General features: G+C 45.1%; 1 protein-coding gene across 1 annotated transcript in view; it reads left to right on the top strand.

Moving 5' to 3' along the window:
• Positions 1–21142, top strand: part of EIF4G1 (eukaryotic translation initiation factor 4 gamma 1) — a 162401-nt gene extending 141259 nt beyond the window's left edge. Inside the window, exon 3 of the mRNA XM_044070410.1 lies at positions 19629–21142. Within this exon, the coding sequence (XP_043926345.1) occupies positions 19629–19804 (176 nt within the window). The 3' untranslated portion in view covers positions 19805–21142. The remainder of the gene's footprint in view (positions 1–19628) is intronic.
• The last annotated feature ends 2536 nt before the right edge of the window (positions 21143–23678 follow it).

The raw sequence follows: 23678 nt of genomic DNA, 5'->3' as shown, positions 1-23678 counted from the left end.
TACTTTCCAAAACCACCGTGAGTGGATGTTGGACCAACAGGTGTTCACAAGTTGACTGTACTCTGACTCCAGAGGTGGAGCTGTCTTGGCTTAGTGAGTGAAAAATTCTGCACCAGGTACCCATGAAAAGTTTGGTTTAGTGAGTGAAAAATTCTGCACCAGGTACCCATGAAAAGTGACTCAAGTAGTGAATGTTTTTCTGCATTGAACAAGGGACTCTAATGTATGCTTTGCCCTACCTTTTCTCACTAGATACTCCTGAAGACAAGGTAAGTGTTATCTTAATACCTCAAAAATATCAGACTAATAGCCTAGAGGCTAGAACTTTGATCCTATAGTGGAGAGCACTTCCCGCCAGTTGTATGGCTTGTACTGCAAGAAGCTACTGACTACAGAAGTAGACATTGCAGAGTTTAGAGTGTTGTCATTTTAGTGTGCCTGTTACGATATTCAGCCTAAAGCAGCTTCAGTACAACAGGTCTTGTTACCTGGAAACCTTGCGTGACAGAGTTGGTGTGCACCTTTGCAAAAACACGATCTGATGTCATTTTCATTCTTCCTCGGCCTGTGGGTTTTGTATCTGACCCTCAAATACAACTCTGTGCTTTCCAAAGCTTTAGGCTCCAAAGCTCGACCTCCTCACCTACCCATCATGCCTCATTCCCCCAAATTACCTCTGTTCTCATTTGGCATATCAAGAGTCATCATCTGTGTGCTCTAGCTCCGTTGAGAGAGTTTTTTTTCTGGATTCCAGATGAGTCTGATTTTTCTTTGCTGTGTGCTCTTTCCCGTCTTAGTTGTAGAAAACTAGGAGTTTCTACATTTATGTATATGGTGGGGAGGGGGCAGCCATTCACTGGTCTGTTATGTTCTTTGCAGGGGTTTTACTTTCCCTTTCCTCTTCTCTTTCTTAGTAATGTCCGATAAGCCATTAGGCTTTAAAATGTGCACTTCCTGTGTGCACAAGATTCCCTTATCTGATGTCCACAGGGAGTGCATTTTTCTCTGCCCTGTGCGTCTTGAAATCCCCTGCTCTATTTGCAAGGTGTTTCACCAGCATGCTCTGACTGACCTCAGGAATAAACTTATTTTAAAGGGCCTTCTTCCATCTTCTGCCACAGCTTCAGATTCCTCTACTTCAGGGGTTCAAACCCCTGCCCAAGAAACACAAAGGGGTCCTGGAACACAGGAAAAGTTCCCTGTACAAGTTCACCTCTACTTCTAACAAGCCTCACAAAAAAGCTCCCAGAGCACTGGCTCTGAAGTCTTCGGACCCGAGTTATGGCGTAATCTCCTCTGACCCAAGATTCTTATTTCCCCAGGACAGATTTCTGCTGCCTCTAGATCTCCCTTTTGGAACAGATCCCCTAAAAGATCCTCCAGACCACCTTCCACATCTTCTGTCATGTCCTCCCATAGCCTTTCTGGATCAAAGGTGGATAGACTGAGACAATTCCTTCAGACGCAAATTCAGATGGGGTTTTACCAGCTCTGTCCCCCACCGGGTTCATGAGTCAGCATTTTCATTTCAGGCCTGTTGCTCCTTCTCCGATCCGACCTCCTGCTTCAGAGTATTCAGATCTGAAAGCCTGGTGAGTCAAGGTGTCAGAGCAGGTAGTGATTATCTCCAACTCCCAACAGCTTCCCTGACTTGCTCTGCTCCATCCACGTCGGAGCAGAATGGCGCTCTGAGCCGAAGCCTTGCCGTCAGTTCTGTGTAGCTGACTTTGACTTCAAAGTTTTTGGAGCCGTTTCTTCCCCTTGGTGTCAGACATCTGCACCGACTCCCCCTTCAGAGTGGAGGGCTGGGGAGGCTCAAATCCTTTCTGCCCCACCAGCTTCGGCTCAAGAGAGATTGTATTTTGTGTCTATAAGCCTATTTGCCTTCGAGGTGGAGGAGTGTTTTCTTCCTACCCAGTAGATCCTTGGCTCCAATACTTTCGGATCCACCCCTTACCTCCAGGGATACTGTCCAAGATCATACGTCTGCCACCTCCAGGACAGCCACCCCAGCAAAGTCGCCTAGCTGTTCCATCCTTGGAATCCCATGTCTCTTCCCCGAGGAGGTAATTTAGAAGAGAAGGTGCAGGAGGAGGCACTTGGATTCTCCAGAAGAATCCATCATGGAAGACACTGATTTCAAGGAAGGGGAAGGTTTCCTAAGATATCCACCTGAGGATGTCTCCTTTGGAAACATCTTAGAAATCCTGTGCCAAAAAAGTGGTTGGTCTACCCAAAACCCTACCTCTGAGGAAATGATTATCTTGCAGGCTTTTGTATTCAGCCAGTCTACATCTTGGGTGTCCCCCCTTGCTGATGCACTCGTCGACCTAGTATCAGCCAGGACTTGGAAGGAGCTCGACACTGTAGATAGAATTCTTTAGTGCCCCCCCATAGACTGACCACTTTGAACTAAAGGAGTTCCATTGGATGCCATGGTTGCTGCGGCAGCCATCAAAATGGAGCTGGCTCAGGAAAGCTCCACTGTCCATCCACCTAGCATGGAGTCTAGGGCCATGGACAGATTTGGCAGAAGTTTACGCCTCTGTTGCTTTCAACCTACGAGTGCTAAACTATCTGTCATTTTACAAGGCTTCAGAGGGATTTAAAGAAAACTCTGTCCCAGAGCCCATCTGATGAACAGATGGGTCTCTTCCTCTAGAATGGCCACTGTACACTCAATATCTAATGCGCTCATGAGGTTAATTTCCCATGCTGCAAGAGGGTACCTCTAGGGCCGCTAGTTCTTACATTGCCATTAGCCGTCATACCTGGATGTGGCTTTGCAACTTCGTGGAACCTTTCATGGCGTCTTTCATCAATGCATCCCTTCGATGGATCGTCAGTGTTTGGCTCCACAGTCAGAGATGTACTTTCCCACTGTGAGAAAGATGGAAGGACCTTGTCTGCTATCAGAATCTGTTTTTCTACCCCACAAAGTTCCTTCTCCAGGAATCCGTGTTGTGGTAAATTGTGGTTCAGGAAGTCTCAATGTCCTTTTCAGGAGTTTCTGGTAAACTTTTCCCCAAGAGGCAGAGGGGGAAACAATTATAATGGTAGACAGCACCCACTTGGCGGAGGGGGGGCCGCAAAATCAAGGGTCTTGAGTCGTTTTTCTGATGGACACTTTTAGCTCTCCTGAAATGTTGCCAGACTGTCCTCTTGTGAAGGCAGTTTGGGGGGAGGGGGGCTTATCCATGCACCCAGAAGCCTGCAGGGTTAGCCATCGCAAACGATCTGTGGTTGCAAAGGATCATATCCAGAACCTACTCTCTCCCTTTTTTAAAACATTCCAAACCAGAGATCTCTCCCCAATGTTCCACCCAATCAGAGGGAATTAGCAGCTTTGGAGATTGCAAAGCTTTTAGAAAAGTTACCCAGAAGATCCTTCCAGATCAAATTGGATCAGGAATTTACTCGAGATTCTTTTTAGTACCAAAAAAGACTGGATCTGAGGCCACTTTTGGACCAGACATCCCTAAGTCAATAAAAAAACTCAAAGTTCAGGGTGGTCATGGTCCAGTCCTTCTCATCACTACTGCTAATGGACAACTGGATGTGCTCAATAGACCTAAAGGACGTGTGCTATCCTATCAAAATGGGGACAGACACTCCCGAAGGTATCTTTGCTTCAGACTGGGAGCCAACCATTACCCAAGTGAGTCCTCCATTTTGGCCTCACCACAGCCCCCAGGGTGTTCAAATGTTTGACAGTAGTCGTAGCTCACTTGAGACTGCAGAGATTACAGCACACTTGAGACTGCAGGGATTCCACGTGTTTCCTTGCTTGGACAATTGGCTCCTGACTGCTCCAACAAGGTATCTACTCATCCAAGCCAGGGACTGTTTGTTACACCCAGCCCTAACCTTAGGCATGACCAACTCACAGAAATCAGATTTGCACCCTTTTCAAGGAATAGACTTCATTGGAGCATGTCTGGACACCTCCAGAACACTGGTCTTCCTCCCTTCAGACAGAATTTCTGCTCTGATTACATCAGACCGATTGTAACAATACTGGATCTGCCAGCGAAATTTGTGCTCAGAGCATTGGGTTTTATGGCTGCCACAATTACCATGTTACCTGTAGCACAGCTACACATGAGAATTCTGCAGTGGATGTTAACGGTCCAATGGTCCTTACTCCAGCACCCTCTAAGCTATCCAAGCAGACTGTCAAGAATGTGCAGTGTCTCTTCTTTGGTGGCGTCATTTCTCAGATATCGAGCAAAGATGTTCCTTTGTCCTGTTCTCTTCCCCCTAAACACCACGTTGACTCTGCCCAGCTGGAGTGGGTTGAGGCATTTTTTGGGATGGCCTGTCCAAGGCATATTTAAGCCACAGGAGATGAATCTGCAGATCGGTGTCAGAGATAAGAGCAGTCATCCTAGCTTTTCAAGCCCTACACAGCTTTCTTTCTCTAGGGACTTGCTATACAGACAATGTCAGTTGTATGGTACGTCAACAAGCATGGAGGAACCAGATTATCCCCTGTGTTGAGAAGCCATGAGAGTGTAGCAGTGGGCAATCTCTACTAACTGCTTCCTGATTGCGACACATTCCGGAGGAGTGTAACATTCTAGCGGACAGGCTGAGGAGAATTTTACTGATGCATCACAAGTGGCTTCTAAAGCAATCAATGGCAAACATGATCTTTCACAAATTAGGTCAGCCCTGCTGCAATCTCTTTGCATCCCCTCACAACAACAAATGCAGCTTCTTTGCCTTGATCCCTTCTTAGTGACCGTGCCAAAGAGATGCTGTAGTTCATGTTTGGCCCCCCGGTCTACTTTACGCATTCCCACCTCTACCACTAATTCCCAGATTTCTTCAGAAAGCACAGAGGTTGAAGAGCAGATTAATCCTCATTGCTGCTTTCTGGCCTTGACAAGTCTGGTTCACCTTCCTTTGTTCTCATCGAATCTGCCATCAGTGAACATTGGAACCAATTCCAGATCTGTCCCACCCATCAGGGCAGATTCACCCTGACCTTCCAGGCCTAAAACTAACTGCATGGTTTCTCCACTTCTGATGGCTAGACATTCCGGGCTTTCATCCACCATCCAAAAGATTTTGATTTCATCCCACAAAGCATCCACTAGGAAAATTTATAAGACCAAATGGAAAAGATTCTCCATATGGGCTTACCAGAAGCAGTTGGATCCCTTTACTGCTCCCATTCCTGCAGTCCTAGATTTTCTTGCTACCTTCCAAAATGGGGCAACTTACTCCACTGTAAAAGTACAACTGGCAGCCATCTCAAATTATCACAGAGAAAATTCTTCATCACTAGCTTCTTTAAAATTGTGTAAAGCCTTTCTTAGAGGTACCTTCTTACTTGGCCTTCCTTTCAGGGATCCCACCCCTCCTTGGGATCCAACTGTGATTCTACAGGCACCAGTCCCATCCCCCTTTTGGACAGTCAGCTAAAGTAGATCTCAAATTCCTTTCATGGAAAACTGTTTCCTTGGTTGCTGTCACTTCTGCGAGAAGAGTTTGAGTTACAAGCCATCTCTTCCAAAACTCCGTATTTAATTTAATTTTCCTTGGAGAGTCACCATACGTACCAACCCTCTTTACCTAAAGTTGCTACAGTGAACAGTATTAACCAGTCCATCAGCCTACCAGTTTTCTTTCCTAATTTTCAAAACAAGGGAGAGTATATCCTTCATATGTTAAAAGTTCATAGACAACTGTGTTTTTATCTAGACAGGACAAAATCATTCAGAAAGTCCAACCACTTGTTTGTATCCTTTGCCAGTATCAGAAAAGGAAAACCTGTCTGCAAGATGACTTTAGCCAAATGGTTGAGAGTGCATTTCTTTTGTGTATGCATCTAAAGGGTATATCTTTGCCCACACATGTCAAAGCTCACTCTACCAGATCCATGTCAGCATCCCAAGCCTTTTGGTCTAGGGTATCTATTGATATTACTGCAGCTGCATCATGGTCTAACTTTCATACATGTATTTCACATTGCATGCTAGGTATTACCTCCAGAAATAGAGCTGCCTTTGGTTCTGCAGTGCTGCAGAACATCTTTCCATGAGGGCCACCTGAGATTACTGTAGCTGGGGGAGTCTGTCCCCCAGGTTGAGGAACGATTGAAAATTACATCCGATAAAGAAGTTACATATTCACCATAACGTTCCATCTGTGTTGTCCATTTTCATTCTTTCTCAGCCTTCCCTTCTTCCTACCCCCCTGTCCATTTCTCTGGGAAACCTGATGGATATGCTTTTAGGAACCACTGTTCCTGTTTGAGCTCCTCCACTCTTTTTCCTTTGAATAGGATTTTAATATCTCTGTTTATATATTCATATAAGTTTTCTTTAAAGGCTGTACATGTCCATGGTAAACTTGATCTGAAGTAATTTAGGGGAATGAGACATGATGGATAGGGGAGGAGCTTGAGCCTCTGAGCCTAAAACTTCAGAAAGCATCCGAGTCCGATCTGAAACCCACAGGTTTAGGAAGAATGAAAATGAACAACACAGATGGAATGTTATGGTGAGTATGTAAGTTTTTTTTTTTTTTTTCCTGTCATCTTTAAGTTTGCCTACCTGTGGCTCCCCCGACTGAAAACTTTTCATTTAAACTGTTCCTGAAAAAGATCCATCATTTGACACACACAAGAGGAATTCTGTCTCCTTGAGACCTCTGCTTTGTAGATGGGAATGTTTTTCTTTGCTCCATTTTACTACCTAGCACAGTTTTCTATTGAATTCCCATATTAGAAGACTTTTTGAAGTAGTGGCCTGTGTATGAGAAAATAATTCGACAGTGTTCCATAAAAATAGAGTGCCTTTAAGGACTAAATTCCCCTTTATCATGTCAAATGTTACTGCTATCTTTAGAACAAGGCCATTCATCTCAACTCTTACTGAAAAGACATGTCAAGACTCTCTCCTCTAGATCAGCAGCTGCTAACAAGTAGCATTCTTCAGCTTCATTGGTAAGTACTAGGCTAGCTGCTCTTGTGGGACATTTTAAACCTAGCCATTTTCTCTCAGATTAGAAGAGGACCCATTACCGTGTGTCTGAGGTAAGCACATAGGCCATTATGCCAGTCCCACTGTTTAGGAATGTCAGAGCTTTTGCTGTCTGTGAGGCAGCCACCTGTACTTGTTTTCCCACCACTTTTATGCGTTATATGCATTACATGGCAAATCTTGTTTCAGAAACGCAGCAGACTTTGCTGCTTTAGATGTTCGTGTTTCACTGTTGCAGTCATTACTCTTGGGTTATCCTGCTGGCAGGCTGCCCGCAGTCGGCCAGAATTCCAAAGTCTAGGTCCGGCTTCGGTTGCTGTCGCCCCCTCCCTGACGTCAGTGCGCCAGGGGTATAAAAGATGCAGCCAATGCCATTTTCTTAAATCTTTCTTGTTGCGCGGTGCCCAAAGCAAAAGCAGTTCGCAAGTGCCGGTCGGCCGACTCCTGAGATTTTCACAGACAAATTTCAGATCCAAAGTCTTCATTAAAGCTAAGTACTCCGTTGGGGAAACTTTTTTCTTGCTCCAGACCAATGTCAGAAAAAGTTAACAATTGTATTTCTTGTGGGAAGCAAATACTTCATAAGGATTTTCATTCTTACTGTATTCCTTGCCTAGGCCCTGATCATAACGTTGCTAGCTGTCGGTTTTGTGCTAGATTCAACCAACGCACTATTAAGCTTCGGTTTGATTTTGCTTTTCATTACTTTGGCCGAAAATTCAATTGTATAATGCCGTCTGAACAGCCGACGGCCGGAGTTTCTAAAAAAACGCAAGGAAAAAGAGGAGGACAGGCATCGGAGATCCAAAACAGACTACGAGGCTTCCCTGTTGCCGGTTCTCAGTGAGGAGCTTTCGCAGCCCTTGACGCCCGCTACCAGGGCCACAGGCCGCTGATGACTCCCACGTGGAGCCAGCTAGGCCTCTGGATACTCAAGGTATTGGACACTCAGAAATCATTCCCTCAGATGGGTCTGGAGCCGCTGAGCAGGCATCGGCTTCTGAGGGTGTTTTCAGACCTACACAGGTATATGTAAAGCCTACTTCAGCTTCTAAAGCAGCTTTAAAGACGAAGAAATAAGTACAGCATTCTCCAGGACAAACTTCCATGCCTAAGAAACAGATGCTCAAAATGGCCGAAGACCTTATTACCTTGATCAGGTGTTCCCATCCCCCTCCTGATAAGAGGCCTAGGCAAGAGACAGGCTATGACTCTTCACATCAGGTTTCCATTTCCTCTGACTCCTCTTCTGTACAGGAATACTCTCTTCCTCCCTGTGAGGATTCTGATGCTGAAGAATCCATTCCTTCAGCCTCTCCTCCTGAGGATTATTCTTTTGGGGAAACCCTGCATAACATGAGGGATCACTTCCACTGGGAGAGCCAAGATTACTCAGAATCAAAGAAAAGACTTAGAAATTTTCTTTTACTTCCTAAGCACAGACCTCTTGCTGTTCCCCCTGTGCTAGACATTGTAGAAGACGTATTTTCAGAGTCCGGCCTATATCCAGACTCCTTACCTCCAGGTCTTGTTAAACCAGACAGATACTACAGGGTTCCAAATTCACATAAATTTCTTTATAAAAACCCTGCTGCTGACCCAGAAACTATTTCTCAAGGTCCCAAAGGGGTTAAGGCCGCTACTGCAAAAAACCCTATCCCTTCGGACAGGGATTCAAGAGCACTAGACAGATGGGGGGAAAAGGTTTACACTTCTGCTACTTTAGCTGTGAGGGCTTTAAATTGTCAATTTCGTATGATTAAATAGCAACAATACTTAATGTCACTGTTGAAACAGAAAAAGTTGGCCAATTCTGATTGTGCAGAAAATAAGGAAATGCAGGATTTATTGCATGCAACTGAACAAGTGGGAAAGCATACTTTGCAATGTGGTTTTGATTCTCTGGAGGCCTCCTGCAGGGCCACAGTTACGGGTTCTGTCATTAGGAGGCATGCTTGGTTAAAGGAACAAAATCTGTTCGATCATGTTAAAGCAAAATCATTAGATGCTCCATTACAGCATGATACTTTATTTGCTGTTAAAGCAGAGGAGGTTTTGAAGAAAATGGAGGACAAAGCGAAATCTATGCAAACAGTAAAGGAATTTTTACAGGTTCAGCCACCAAGATTTAGCAGGAACTGGCCTACAAAGAATTGGTCCTTTCCGGTGTCGGACAGGCCACAAAGAGGCAGATACAGACATCCCAGAGGCAGATCCCAGCCCCAGGGCTCATACAGGCCTAAACAGTGGGGCGTTTCTACCTCCAAAAGTGGAGAAGACAAAGCACAGCCATACAGGAAACGGTCCCAATGACTTGCCTCTGCCAGCACCAAGCACTTATCTTCTTGCAGCCCCCTTAGGGGGAAAACTAGCACTTTTCTTTCAAAATTGGCAAATGATCACCCAGGACAAATGGGTATTGAATATTGTGTCCCAGGGCTACAGGTTCCACTTTCACACCCTGCCAAAGGCAAGAGGTATGCCAAACCGGCCACACAATCAATGGGCAGAGGCACAAAAACAAGTTTCGTCCCTTATGAACATGAGGGCCATTCAGCAAGTACCACAACAAGAGCAGGGACAAGGATTTTACTCAAGACTGTTCTTGGTACCCAGACCAACTGTCTTTTCTAAACACATTTCTGGACATTCCAAAATTCAAAATGTTAACTCTGCAGCAGCTTCTGCCCATGCTGGGCAAGAAGGCTTGGCTTGTAACTTTGGACCTAAAAGAGGCATACCTGCGTATCCCAATCAGACAGTCTTGCAGAAGATACCTCAGATTCATAGCTGGTTCAATGCACTACCAATTCTCTGCTCTGCCCTTTGGCTTATCTACTGCGCTCAGGGTCTTCACAAAATGCCTGGCACCAGTAATTGCATTTTGCAGACAGAGGAATTCAAATATATCCTTACTTGGACGACTGCCTTATACAAGCAGAGAACAAGGACACTCTACTAAAGCATCTGGCATTCGTAAAAAGATTATTAATTTGCCTAGGGTACACAGTAAACGAAAAGAAATCAAAACTAATACCCTCTCAAGTGCTAATATTCCTGGGTACAAGCCTAAATACAATTGCCCAGATGGCTTATCTCACGCTAGACAAACAAAGGCAACTAACTTCTTACTTCAAAATGTTGGCAACAAAGACCCAGTTATCTGCAAGAAAAATTCTGCAGGCTTTGGGCTTCATGGCATCCTGCATTCTGCTAATTCCGTATGCCAGACTGCATATGAGGAAACTTCAATGGTACCTAAAAAGTGTCTGGACTCAACATTGTCAAAGCCTGGAAGCATTAATTGCCCTCATTCCTTGCCTGCAACAGGAGTTTCGATGGTGGGTACATGCCTGTCACCTCAACAAGGGACAGCCATTCACTCTACCCACAGCCAGGTAGTCAATAACAACAGATGCATCAGATTATGCCTGGTGAGCACACATGGCAGGAAAATGTATTCAGGGCACATGGTCCACAAGCCAAGTGCATCTACATATCAATCAAAAAAAGATGCTAGCTGTTCAGGATGCCCTGACTGCTTTAAAGGATCTACTCCATCCAGAACAACTACTGATAAGGACGGACAATACTACAGTCATGTGGTAGATAAACAAGCAGGGAGGCACACATTCCTACCCCCCCTATACAGACGAGCCATGATTTTGTGGGAGAAAGCATCGACTTATCAAGTTACAACTGCAAGCACAATTCCTGCCAGGAAAGAACAATACTCTGGCAGACGAACTAAGCAGAAACCTCACGGATGTTATGTGATCCTATCTCGCCTACATTCTGAATGATGGGTTCGGAGCCGATCCCTCGGCTCCGACTCGGCACGCTTATGCCAAAGAGCGAAGTCTCTTATTGGCTGAGCTTACTATATCCCAGGATGCACCACCACCAGTCCCCCAGATCTCGTTTGCCGCTTCCCTGCGAAGACGTGGTCTCGAGCTGGCTGGGCTGAGTAGCTTTTACTAACTACTTTTTCTGTCAGTTTTTTGCTCTTTTATATCACAAAAGCTGTTTTAACGGCTATCGCTCCTTTGTGTACGTTTGAATTGTGAAATTTGTTGTGTGTGATTGGGTTGAGTTTGTTTCGGCCCCCCTTACAATCCAGGGCCTTTCCGGTCAACCTTTGTAAACTTTCCAGGGTCTAAAGCCTTAGTGGTTTAGAGTTCCCTGTCATTACAGCTAAGGTTTGTGTTTTAAACTATTACTGTAAGCCTTGGTTTTTTTGTCACAAGCGAATCTATATCTATATAGTTAATTTCCTGTCAGAAGTTGTTTAACATCATGTCTCAAACCCCTAGGCCTTCGGGCTTTAAAAAATGTTCGAAATGTGCTTTTAAGATGTCTGTTACTGATGATCATTTGCTCTGTGTATATTGTCTAGGGGCAAAGCACTTGCAGGAGTCATGCAGCGTATGTCACGCTTTTTCCTCAAGGGTCCTCCAGGAGAGGAAAAATAAATTGATTCTTAAGGGGTTAATTAAACCCTCTTTTGAAGAAGTCTTGGCATCCTCTCCGGCTCCTGCCAAAAAGAAAAGGGCTTCGGTTCCGACCAGTCCGTCGGATCCGACTGCCAAGAGACCTAGGCAGGCCTCTCCTTCGGCTCCAAAGACTTCGGAGCCGAGGTCGGAACGGTCTGCCTCGATGCCACCAGTATCGACTCCTCTGGCTTCGGAGCCGATGGCTGGGGCATCGAGAGGCGGGTCACCTTCGTCGGCTCCACTGCTCTCGGAGCCGACAAGGGTCGCCCGCTCAGACACTTCCTCCTCGGCGCCGAAGTCTTCCTCGGCACCGATGGAATCTGGTGTGAGTATTTCCTCGGCGCCGATTCTCATCGAGTCGCCTCGGAGCCGGTCCCCTAGTCCCTTGGGGCCAATGGAGAGGCCTTCTCGAACCCGTTCTGTTTCCTCTCGGTCTTCGAGGATGTCGGATTCTGATATAGACAGGGTGCTCCAAAGACTGTTCCAGTCCCCAGTCTTCCAAAATTTGTTTCGTTCCGACCCAGTTGGCTTCGGAGCCGATGACCATGGCCCACCCCATTGCCATTCCTCCTCCGACTGCTTCGGCTCCGTGGAGCAGGTGCTGTTGGAGCCGGTGGAGATCTCAGGGTCGGCTCCGACCCTTACTCCAACCCGGGCCTCGGGTCCGAGTTTGGTACGCTGGACTTCTTCGGCTGGACCCGAGGGTGATGTTTGGGACCTATGCTTTCGGTTCCGAGCCTCCCTCTCGGTGCTTCGGCTCGGGACTTCCGTCGACTATCATGGCTCCGGAGACCGGACACTCCCAGGATTCTGGGGGTCCGGCTTTCAGGGCCATGAGGAGTGCCTTGGCCAAGTCCTCTTCCTCCATCTCTCCGGTTTTACCAGCACCTTCCCTGGGCGTGGAGACTGGGTCTTTGGCAGTTCCCCTGTCCGTAGCCAGCGGAGCCCCGAGGCCTGAGGTTACCCCCAGTGGGGGTTCCCCTCCTCCTGAGGGTTCTTCGGAGTTGTCCTCAGAGGAACCCCCAAGGAAGAGATCGTGCAAGAGGAAGCACGTGGACTCCCCCGAGTCTATTACATCGGACACTGATATGGATGATGCGGAGGGGTCCCCAGTCGCCCTCGGATGATGTCTCATTTGCAGACATCTTAGAGATCCTCAAACAACGAGGCGGCTGGATATCCAAACCCCCCTCTGCTGACGAATCAGTGCTCCTCAAGGCCTTTGGGGCTCAGCCCTCCGCCTCCTGGGTGTCTCCGCCCTTCGACGAGCTTCTGGATTTAGTTTGTCGAAGGCGGGAACATCCAGACACCGTGGAACCAGTTCCTTCGTCCAAATAAATTCTTGTCTGCTCCCCGAGAAGGAGTTCCTTACTAAAGGCGTGGCTGTAGATGCCATGGTGGTGGCATCTGCTACACAACAGGACGTGGCAGAGGCTTCAACGCGTCTATCCATCCTCCTAATAAGGAGTCTAGGAGTATGGATAGGTGCGGAAGCACCCTGACTTCAGCGGCCTTTACCTTAAGGTCTCTGAACTATTTGGCACATTTTACAAGGCTTCAGAGGGATCTGGTCAAGGAGTTGTCAGATTCCTCTCGGTAACCTACCTGAGCAGCTAGCCCAGTCCGTTAGCTCTCAGTTGGCTATCCTTACGTCAATTTCTAACTCTTCCATGAGGCTCATTTCCTATGCGGCCGAAGGCGGTAGAGCGGCAGGCACAGGCGTGGCTCTCGTGACAAGCCTGGCTCCGCTTGTGTCAGTTCGGAGGCCTTCAAGTCTTCCTTCGCCGACGCTCCCTTTGATGGGTCCTCATTGTTTGGACCCAAGGTGAAAGACACCCTTACCCGCTGTGAGCAAGAGGGAAAAACTTTATCTGCCGTAGGTGCCCGTTATTCCACTCCCTTTCGGCCTTACCCCAAGGCTAAAGGAGGGGGGAAAATGTGGTTCCGAAAATCTCGCAAGTTTTTCTCCCAACAGCAGGAAGATTCCCCGTCCAGAGGCAGAGGGCGGGAAATTTTTCAGGGAGACGCCGTCCCAGAGGCGGCAGAGGGCCCGCAATTCTGGAGACCGCGAGTCCTTTCGTGGCTCTTCAGCCTCCCACACGTCATGAGGGATTGCCCGGCTGTGCTGCTCGAGCCAGTCGGGTGTCGTTTCGCCAAGCACCTAAATGCCTGGGAGTCAATCACTCAGGACAGATGGGTGCTTCGGATCATTGCCGGAGGTTACTCCATCCCATTCAAATACTCACCCCCGCCGTCCAAGAGAATCCCGGACCCACCACCCAGTCAAAGGGAAATAGCAGCCGCAGAAGCTTTAAAGCTGCTAGAAAAAGGAGTCATCCAATCGGTCCCCACAGACCAGATCGGATCAGGAAATTACTCCAGGTTCTTTTTAGTGCCAAAAAAGACAGGGGACCTGAGACCAATATTGGATCTCAGCAGACTGAACCAATCCGTCACGAAATCCAAATTCTGAATGGTCACGTTACAATCCATTCTCCCGTTGTTGGAGAAGGATGTTTGGATGTGCTCCATAGACCTCAAGGACGCCTATTATCACATACCGATACATCAGGCGTCCAGAAGGTATCTGCGCTTCAGCCTGGGAGTCAGTCATTACCAATTTTGTGCTCTGCCCTTTGGTCTCACCACAGCCCCAGGGTGTTCACCAAGTGTTTGGCAGTAGTGACGGCTCACCTGAGAAGTCTTGGATTCCAAGTGTTTCCCTATCTCGACGACTGGCTCCTGACTGCCACCACCAGGCATCTACTAATGGACAACCTCAAAGCCACCATCTCCCTGGGTGTTTCCCTAGGGATTACATTCAATTGGTCAAAGTCTGTCTTGCTGCCCTCTCAACGCATAAAGTTTATAGGAGCAGAGATAGACTCAAGATTGATGCGCGTATTTCTTCCTGCCGAAAGGATCCGAACTTTACAGGGCCAAGTTCAAGCTCTAATCTCGAGATCCAAAGCCCCAGCCAGGATGGTCCTACAGGTCTTAGGCTCAATGTCTGCCACGGTTCTTTTATTTCCTCTAGCAAGATTACACATGAGGATTCTTCAGTGGCTCTTGTCAACTCAATGGTCCTTTCAGGATCTTCCCCTCAATCATCACATCATGATTACGGAAATATGCAAGAGGGACCTTCGCTGGTGGCTTCAGACATCCAACTTGGATCAGGGAAAACCCTTTGTTCTCCCTCCAGTGGTTACCCTGACGACAGATGCCTCCCAGATAGGGTGGGGGGGGCATTGTCTGGGCAGGCTAGTTCAGGGCTCCTGGCTTCCGGACGAAGCTCTTCTCCACATCAACGTGTTGGAGATGAGGGCTGTACTTCTGTCCTTACAGGCCTTACACAAGTTTCTTCCTCAGGGCATCATCGCCATCCACACAGACAACATGTCGGTGGTTTGGTATCTGAACAAACAAGGTGGGACCAGATCGCCCTTTGCAGAGAGGCCATGAGAGTGTGGGAATGGGCGGTAGCTACCAACCGCTTCTTGGTAGCGACCCACATCCCGGAAAGTCAAATATATTGGCGGACAAATTAAGCAGGACAATTCTATCTCCTCACGAATGGTCTCTAAACTGCACAGTAGCAGCCCAGGTTTTCAAGAGATGGGGGCCGTGCTGCGACCTATTTGCAACTCCACAAAACACCAAGTGCCAGAGGTTCTTCTCCTTGATTCCACATCAGGGAGGACCAGCCATGGATGCTCTAGCACAACCTTGGCCAACAGGGCTACTTTATGCTTTTCCCCCAATTCCACTCCTTCCAAAAGTTATTCAAAAAGCTTCTCAACTGGGGTCTTCAATGATTCTGATTGCCCCATACTGGCCTCGTCAGATATGGTTTCCTTACCTGAAAAAGCATGCAGTGGACGATCCGTGGACCTTAGACCTGATCCCGGATTTGCTAATCCATCAGTCGGGACATTGGCATCAGTCCTTCAATCTCTAAGATTAACAGCTTGGTTCCTCCACTTCCAACTTTAGTTAGAAGGCACACACTAGACCCGGAAGTTGTTCACATTTTATCTTGCCCACAAACCCACCACTAACAAATTGTACCTCAGTAAGTGGAAGAGGTTTGCTATCTGGGCTCAACTCAAGGGCTTAGACCCTATCACTGCTCCTGTCCCAGAGGTTTTGAAATTCTTAACATCCCTGTTTAATCAGGGATCTTCTGTCTCAACTATTAAAGTCCAATTAGCTGCTATATCTAAATTCCATGAATCCACGGATCCTCCTTTGATGAGCAGCAGACTATGCAAAACGTTCATTAAAGGTGCCAGTTTGTTAAGACCACCAGTTTTTCATCCTGCACCTCCGTGGGATCTTGATTTGGTGCTTCGTGCATTAACATCTCCCCCTTTTGAACCGGCTGCTACATGCGAATTAAAATATCTGTCTTGGAAAACGGCATTCTTAGTGGCTATTACCTCTGCAAGAAGAGTCTCAGAGCTTCAAGCCCTGTCTATTAAACCACCGTACTTGATTTTCCACAAGGATAGAGTATCACTTAGGCCTAATCCATCCTTTGTCCCAAAAGTCTGTTCTAGTTTCTGTCTTCAACAATCTCTAGAGCTACCAGTTTTCTTTCCAAAATTCTCTAATGAAGCTGAATACACTCTCCATAAATTGGATGTTCACAGGCAATTACGCTTCTATTTAGACAGGACTCAGCAACTTCGTAAGTCAGAGCAGTTGTTTGTGTCCTTCTCAGATAATAAATTGGGCCAAACCATCACAAAAGCTACTATCTCAAAATGGATCAGAGATTGCATAACTCAGGCCTACTCTTCTTCGAATAAACAACTTACATCATCTATCAAAGCTCATTCTACCAGAGCTATGGCTACTTCTATAGCCTTTCATTCCAAGCTCGCTATATCGGAAATTTGTGCTGCGGCTACTTGGTCTAACCCGCACACTTTCATTTCCCACTACAAATTGGATGTGGCATCTAAAGGACGAGCATCATTTGGTTCCACGGTACTCAGGAGTGTTTTCCAGTGAGCCACCCAGGATTCAGGTGCTAGGGCGCTGTCCCATCATTCAGAATGTAGGCGAGATAGGATCACATAACATCTTTTAGTTATGTACTCACCATAACTTCAGATGTTTGGGATCCATCTCGCACATTCCTGATACCACCCTCCTTCCCCTGCCTTGCAGATCAGAAGAGATTGAACGGTTTTGAGCTCCACTGTTTTTATCTTGTTTCATCTGACGATGTTATATAAGCAGGGTATGCATGTGTGCATGTATGCGGACAAACTAGATCTGGGGGACTGGTGGTGGTGCATCCTGGGATATAGTAAGCTCAGCCAATAAGAGACTTCGCTCTTTGGCATAAGCGTGCCGAGTCGGAGCCGAGGGATCGGCTCCGAACCCATCATTCAGAATGTAGGCGAGATGGATCCCAAACATCTGAAGTTATGGTGAGTACATAACTAAAAGATCCCCACGAGTGGAAACTGGATCCACAAGTCTTCAGCATGATAAAGGAATGGGGATGCCCAGACATAGATCTATTTGCCTCCCCTCACAACTGCCAACTACAGGAATTCTGCACAAGGACTTATCACAGGCAAGCATGGAAAGTGGATGCTCGGTCATTCAGCTGGAAAACTCATAACAGTATATGCCTTTCCTCCTCTGCCTCTCCTCCCCAAGGTACTCCTAAAGGTCAGACAAGAGAAGCCAAGAATGATTCTGATTGCCCCAGTCTGGCCACGCCAGCACTGGTACCCAATCCTAAAAAGCTTGTCTCAAGGCCCAGCCTGGACATTGCCTCTAATTCCTCACTTACTGACCCAGCGAAACAATCAGATTCTGCACAGCCAACTCAGGACCCTAAATCTGGCAGCATGGCGGATAATGTAACCATTCAAAACACTCCTCTTTCTAAAGCAGTGATGGATGTTATTTTGGAGGCCAGAAGGCCCAGTACCAGAAAATCTTATGCAGAAAAATGGAAAAGATTCTGTGCTTGGAGCCAGGCACAAGGAATTGACAAATCTGTTCCAAATATTCCTCAGATTTAACAATACCTAACTGAGATGCTGGACAAGGGCCTATCCTTTTCATCAATTAAAATTCTTGCCTCTGCCATTTCAGCTCATTACAATATGGAACCTCGTATTTTTTTCCCCATCTATTACTAAGGCAGTACCTCAGAGGGGCCAAAAACATAAGACCTCCAAGGAGAGCCCCAATACCTGCATGGGACCTCAATTACATCTTGGAAAAACTCACACTGACTCCTTTTGAGCCAGCCAATACAGCTGATATAAAATTTTTATCTTGGAAAACAGCTCTGCTCCTAGCAATAACCTCTGCAAGACAAGTTTCAGAGTTACAGGCAATCATGGCTGTGGAACCTTTCATCATTTTCCATCCAGACAGGTTTTCTCTAAGGATGAATCCAACATTTATGCCTAAGGTAGTGTCAAGTGTGGCCCTTAACCAAACCATTCATTTGGCCTACCTTTTATCCAAACCCACAGAACAAGGGTGAGAGACTTCTGCATTCCTTGGACATACACAGACAACTACGCTTCTACATGGTCAGCACTACAGCTCTCAGAAAAACTGAGCAACTTTTAGTGGCATATGCTGCAGGATCTCAAGGAAAGCCGATCTCAAAACAGACTGTTTCAAAATGGATAGGCCACTGCATTCGTTTCTGCTACTCACAACATGGCAAATCAGTGCCCAAGGGCATTAGGCCTCATTCTACCAGGGCAGCAGTCACTTCAGCAGCCTTTCTCAGAGGAGTACCAACTAAAGACATCTTAGAGGCTGCAACTTGGAGTTCAGTGCACACTTGTACAAAGCACTACCATTTACCTCTCTACTCTAAATCCAGAGCAGGCTTCGCCACTGCAGTTCTGCAAGGCCTTATAGCCTCTCGTAATCCTGTTTAGGCCCAGCCAACCAACCTCAGCTTTGGGATTCAACCCAAGAGTAATGACTGCAACAGTGAAACACGATGAACATAGTACAGTTGTGTACCTACCGTAAATGTAGATGTTCAAGTGTATTCACTGTTGCAGTCCAGGTTACCCACCCATCATCCCCCTTTTCTTTGCTGGGACTTACCTATACTTCTCTGTTTTATACAACCTATGTGGTGTATTTGCTTATAGATGAAGTAAGTGTTTATTTTACTGCATGCATAATTATTGGCATAATTTTGTAGCCTACCTTTTTGGGGGCACCTGACATCTGGGGCAAGAAAAACTGAAGAAAATGGCATCTGCTGCATCTTTTATACCCATGGCGCACTGACGTCAGGGAGGAGGCGACAGCAACCGACGCTGGACCTAGACTTTGGACTTCTGGCCGACTGCAGGTAGCCTGCCAGCAGGATAACCCAAGAGTAATGACTGCAACAGTGAATACACTCTAACATCTATATTTATGGTAGGTACACAACTGTACTTTTTTCTAGGCATTCCCCCACCTTAGGCCTGTTTTGATAGTCAGTTGTGTTGTACCAGTGATCCTAAAACTGAGCTGTACAGTTGTATGGTAGGCTTGGCAGTAACGTTTGACTAGAGAGATCACTGCTGTAATAGAAGTTCCCTCCTTCCCAAAAATACCTTAAATTACTGGATTTTTGGGTGCTTTTTCTTCCTGAATACTTTTAAGGATATGGCTGTCTTTCACAGGCTGAGTAGGAAAAGATTTTTATCTTTAGCTGTATCGTTTAAATTCCCCTCAGACCAATAATGAAATGCCACTCTGTCAGCACTGTCTATCCCTGTTTAACCCAGAAAGAGCTAAATGTTATGTAAAGTATTCTTTTTTGCTTGTCTTCTGCTTGTATCCTTTGCTGTCTGAGCATCTCGTGCACTAGAAGTCTGACTGGATGGATGTCCACCTGCAGCTAAATCCCATCAGTGATGAAGTGCTTTACATAGTAATTTTAGTGTTCACCCTTCTACTGATCAGGTAAATAGATCACATTTTGATGCACTTTTGTGAAAGCTTTCTGTTTCATACTTCACCATAATGAGCTTTGTGACTAGCTGTACTTGCTGTCATAGAATGACCAGCTGAAGGATCTGATTTTTATAATGACACTCCACCAGATGTGTAGTATTTTGACGTTGTACATCTGTTTTCATTTTAGATTTGCTACGCATGTTCTTTGATGCCTTATATGATGAAGATGTCATCAAAGAGGACGCATTTTATAAATGGGAATCGAGCAAAGATCAAGCTGAGCAGCAGGGTAAAGGAGTAGCACTAAAATCTGTCACTGCATTCTTTACATGGTTACGGGAAGCTGAAGACGAATCAGGATAACATAAAGAATCATTTGTTTGCTTTGGTTTTGTGTTTCAAGAGGACATTCTGAAATAAAAGAAAGACTGCATGAACAGCGAGTGGTCATTGAGAGTAATTGAAGATTGGGCTGCATCTGAGTGTAAAACAGTACTGCTGGAGGCTGTAATACAGCCAGGTATGCAGTTTGAGTGAAATGGAGGAGTATTCAATTTTATCCTTTTTTATTAAAATTAAAGTCCATGTCTAATAAAATATAATACAGAGCTAAGGGCATAAGCCCACTTTATTTATCTAGGTTATATAGCTAGGTGTAAGCAGTTTGTAGTGTTTTTATAAGAGGGGCCAAATTATGGAGGTGGAAAGCACCAGTGTGGAAATTGGGAGGATCCAATACTCTGTTTTGGCTTCTCCTTTATTGCTTTTTCCTTGTGTGCTGCAAGATGTAAACGTACGTAAATATACATATATATATATATGTGTATATATAGTTAAATATATGTATGTATTTATAGAACATTTGTTGAGTATATAGATACATATATATAATATATATTCATATATATTGACGTATGTGTGTGCTTGTGTGTTCCAGGAATTCCCTACTTCCATTTGCCCTTAACCGTTCATCGTACATCTGGGGATGTGTGAAGTCTTGCCTTCCTCAACTTACTGCCTGAAGTTTGTGTTTTCATGCATAAGGGGGAGGTTGTCTCTTTTCCTTCTGTCTCATCGTGTGTGTGGATGTATGTGTGAGGGTGCTGGAATGATCCCCCATCACACACAAGTTTACAAGCTTGAGGCAATAGAATGCCTTTCTGCACTTGTGTGTTTTGTTAGGGAGACTCTTCACCCAGGCCCAAGTACCTTCCCGTGTCGAAAGGTTTGCGCATTGAAGCGTGGAACAAACCTGTATTTTTGTTTTGTTTTTGTTTTTTTTGATTTATTTTATTTTTTTAATCATTAAAACTTGAAAAATTAAATTTCAATCAGAAAGTAAAATGCAAAGTAACAGTACAGTTCCTAGAAGTTTCTTTTAATATAAGGAGCTATTTTAGGACAGTTCTGTAAATATGTTTTTTCTTTTTTCTGATATTCTAATGTAATGCCATGATTCTCCACTGCATTCAATTTATTGGAATGCAGAATTAATGTGCATATGCACATACTTTTATCGCTCTCCTGTATTTATAGAGTTCCCGGACTTGACGCGGTGCTTGTAATTATCAGCAGAGAAAGATTAAATTGATTACTGTTAAAGTGAATTTGTAAATACTTTTTTGCTTTCTTTATTAAGTATTTAATTAAAATAATGGCTCTTTTCACCACAAACTGGAAATAAAGTCAGTTAAAAATAAAGACTATCAACTTTGTTTTGAATACTTTGTTGCTGTACTTACCTGTGATTTGTTTTCTCTGTATGGAATTTTTGCTTTTTGAATTTGACTAGACTAGTTAGTGTGAAGTGATAAGACGTTAGTGTACATGTAGTACATTGGGCTTTCTAAAGGTAACAAAACTCTGTAAAGTTCTCTTTGATAAGTCTTGGTAGTTTTTTTCCATTAGTCTGAATTTGGCAGTCATTTGGAGGTGCATTCTTTTAGTGCAGACTCTTGTGCTGTTATGCTTTGGCTGTGTAAGTGAACCTAACCCCAGAATCCACTTTTTTTTTCAGTTTGCCAGTTTAAGTAGGCACCCTGGTTGTCTTTTGCTTCACCTTTTCTTCTCCCATGTCTACTAATTATCGGAGCTAACACCACTTCTGTACAACAACAGTCTGTCATCCAGGCTCTTTGGAGAGAGTTTTCTTTATTCCCATATGTTTCCCTGCACATACTGAGGTAGTAATTGAGAGATGGGCATAAAAGTATGTGACTGTTCAGAACAGTCTTCCCCCCACCTTTAAGCAGGTATGTCCATCCTGTCTTATGTTACTGTAAATTGACCTTTGAAAGCTCCTCCCATTCTACATTACTGTTTATATTTTGCAATAATTTGCCTTTCCTTGTGCTTATTTTGAAAAAAAAATGCATTTTGCCAATCATTGTCTGTTGATTTTACTTGCACTGAATTTGTTATGTAGCTAGTTATTGGGTAAAGTGTATTGTTGCACTCCAGCAAGCTCTCTTCTGTGTATTTGCATCAAGGAGATTGAAGATTTTTCCATCTAGTTGCTAGCCTGGTCTCTCTGAACTTGGAAACACGAGAGAGCCCCGAGTATATTCATTTTATTTGCCAGCGGGCACATTAGTCTGTTTACCTTGTTTTTAAGTGTCTATAAATTTGGCATGGTTGAACGTCTCTTGGCTCATTTCCACAGAGCTCAAACACTAAGAGTTCTTGCGTGTGCCTCAGAAGTTTTTCATCTGGCGCCCTTCTGCCAAAGCCAAGTACTTTTTATTAGTCATGCTTTTATAAGCTGTTTAAAGTACACTGCTGTTGATGTCTTGAATTGCCTTTCCTTCAGTTTGCAGTAGCATTGAGCTTAGGGGACACTTACTGTATTTTTACATTAGGAGGACTCCTATTCATCTAGTGACAGTGGGTGTTTTCCTCGTCTCTCTCAGTTGTGAAACATGCACAAAAGTGTTAAGTGTAATCATTTTATTGGCTTTTCAGTGCTGGTATAAATTTGGTGAGTTTATGCAGAGCTGCTCACTGTGCCATTGCCCTGTACAGATGCTGACAAGTAAAAGCAAATTTTACCTATAGAACTGCCCATAATGCAGTAACTGTGTGAAGCAGTTAAGTATAGACCAAACACCTTGCACACTGACGAGCTTAGAATTGCTACTTTGCAGCAGTACCATTACATTTAGTAGAGTTTAGTATTTTCTAGCCTTGCCTGTCTCCACCCCCCCCCCCAAACACCTTAATAGCCTTTTAACTCCCATATGCCACACCCTTGTAGTCCAACAACTGGAGTACTGGACAACATGGCTATGCAGTTTCCTAACTTTTCTGCAGTCAGCTTGTTGGATATAGGTATCTTGACAGTGTAGCAATTCTCAGGTTTGCTGAAAGAGTATGCACGAGATGTACATACACAATTTCACTGAAGGCTAAACTTTTGCCTACAAGCACACATCAGATTGTCAAAACTATGCACGCAACACACAGACAAATGTATGCTGATGCAATTAAATGCAATCTTCCTAAACAACGACCTCCTAGACCACTCATCAGCAGATATTATCCTCCGCAAGCCTAAAAGCACTTAAAAGCAACACCTACATGTAGCCACACTCAGTGGAGCCCCCAAATACAAAGCCCAGAAAGCAAGCATGCACTTCCTAGGACTGTAGACATAGGGGACTCCATTGTAAGAGACACTAATGCCCCTGTAACCAGACTGAACAGGGAAGCAGTAATGTTTGCTTATGTGGAACCAGGATCCAAGTTATGGGCACAGGCACTCAAGTCACTTCACTGCAGGTACCAGTATAATTCCATCCTAAAATGATCTGAGATGCATCTCCCTAGAATGTATGGGAGACATTAGCGATCCGTTTCCCAGGCTGGTGTGAACCTACCATTGAGCAGCACATTACCTTCACCAAGGATGTTGCCACAATATTAACAAAAGATTTATTTTAGTTGTCTTGAGTTTCTGGTACCATTCGAAGGGGATTCAGTATTTGTCAGCATTGGAACGCATGGTCAGCAGACAGCATTGCTTTGCCAAGGATAGCCTGCACCTGTCCCCTGTAGACTTTCAAGCACTGGCTGAAACTTTATTTGACATTTGTTAACCGGGATAGTCTGTTTGAGCAAAAGCCCCTTTTCAGTGGAGGCCTGGGGAGAAAAGCTCCACAGTACAAGTAAACAAGAAAAATCTGCAAAAATTAAATTTGAATACAGTGTACAGTAAAACAGTTAAGCAAATTTAGATAAA

Source organism: Protopterus annectens, chromosome 4.part1, assembly GCF_019279795.1.
Source record: "Protopterus annectens isolate FY-2018-M chromosome 4.part1, PAN1.0, whole genome shotgun sequence".
Classification (NCBI taxonomy): domain Eukaryota; kingdom Metazoa; phylum Chordata; order Ceratodontiformes; family Protopteridae; genus Protopterus; species Protopterus annectens.
The sequence above is the reverse complement of the archived record's forward strand: the minus strand, read 5'-3'. Positions and strand labels throughout refer to the sequence as shown.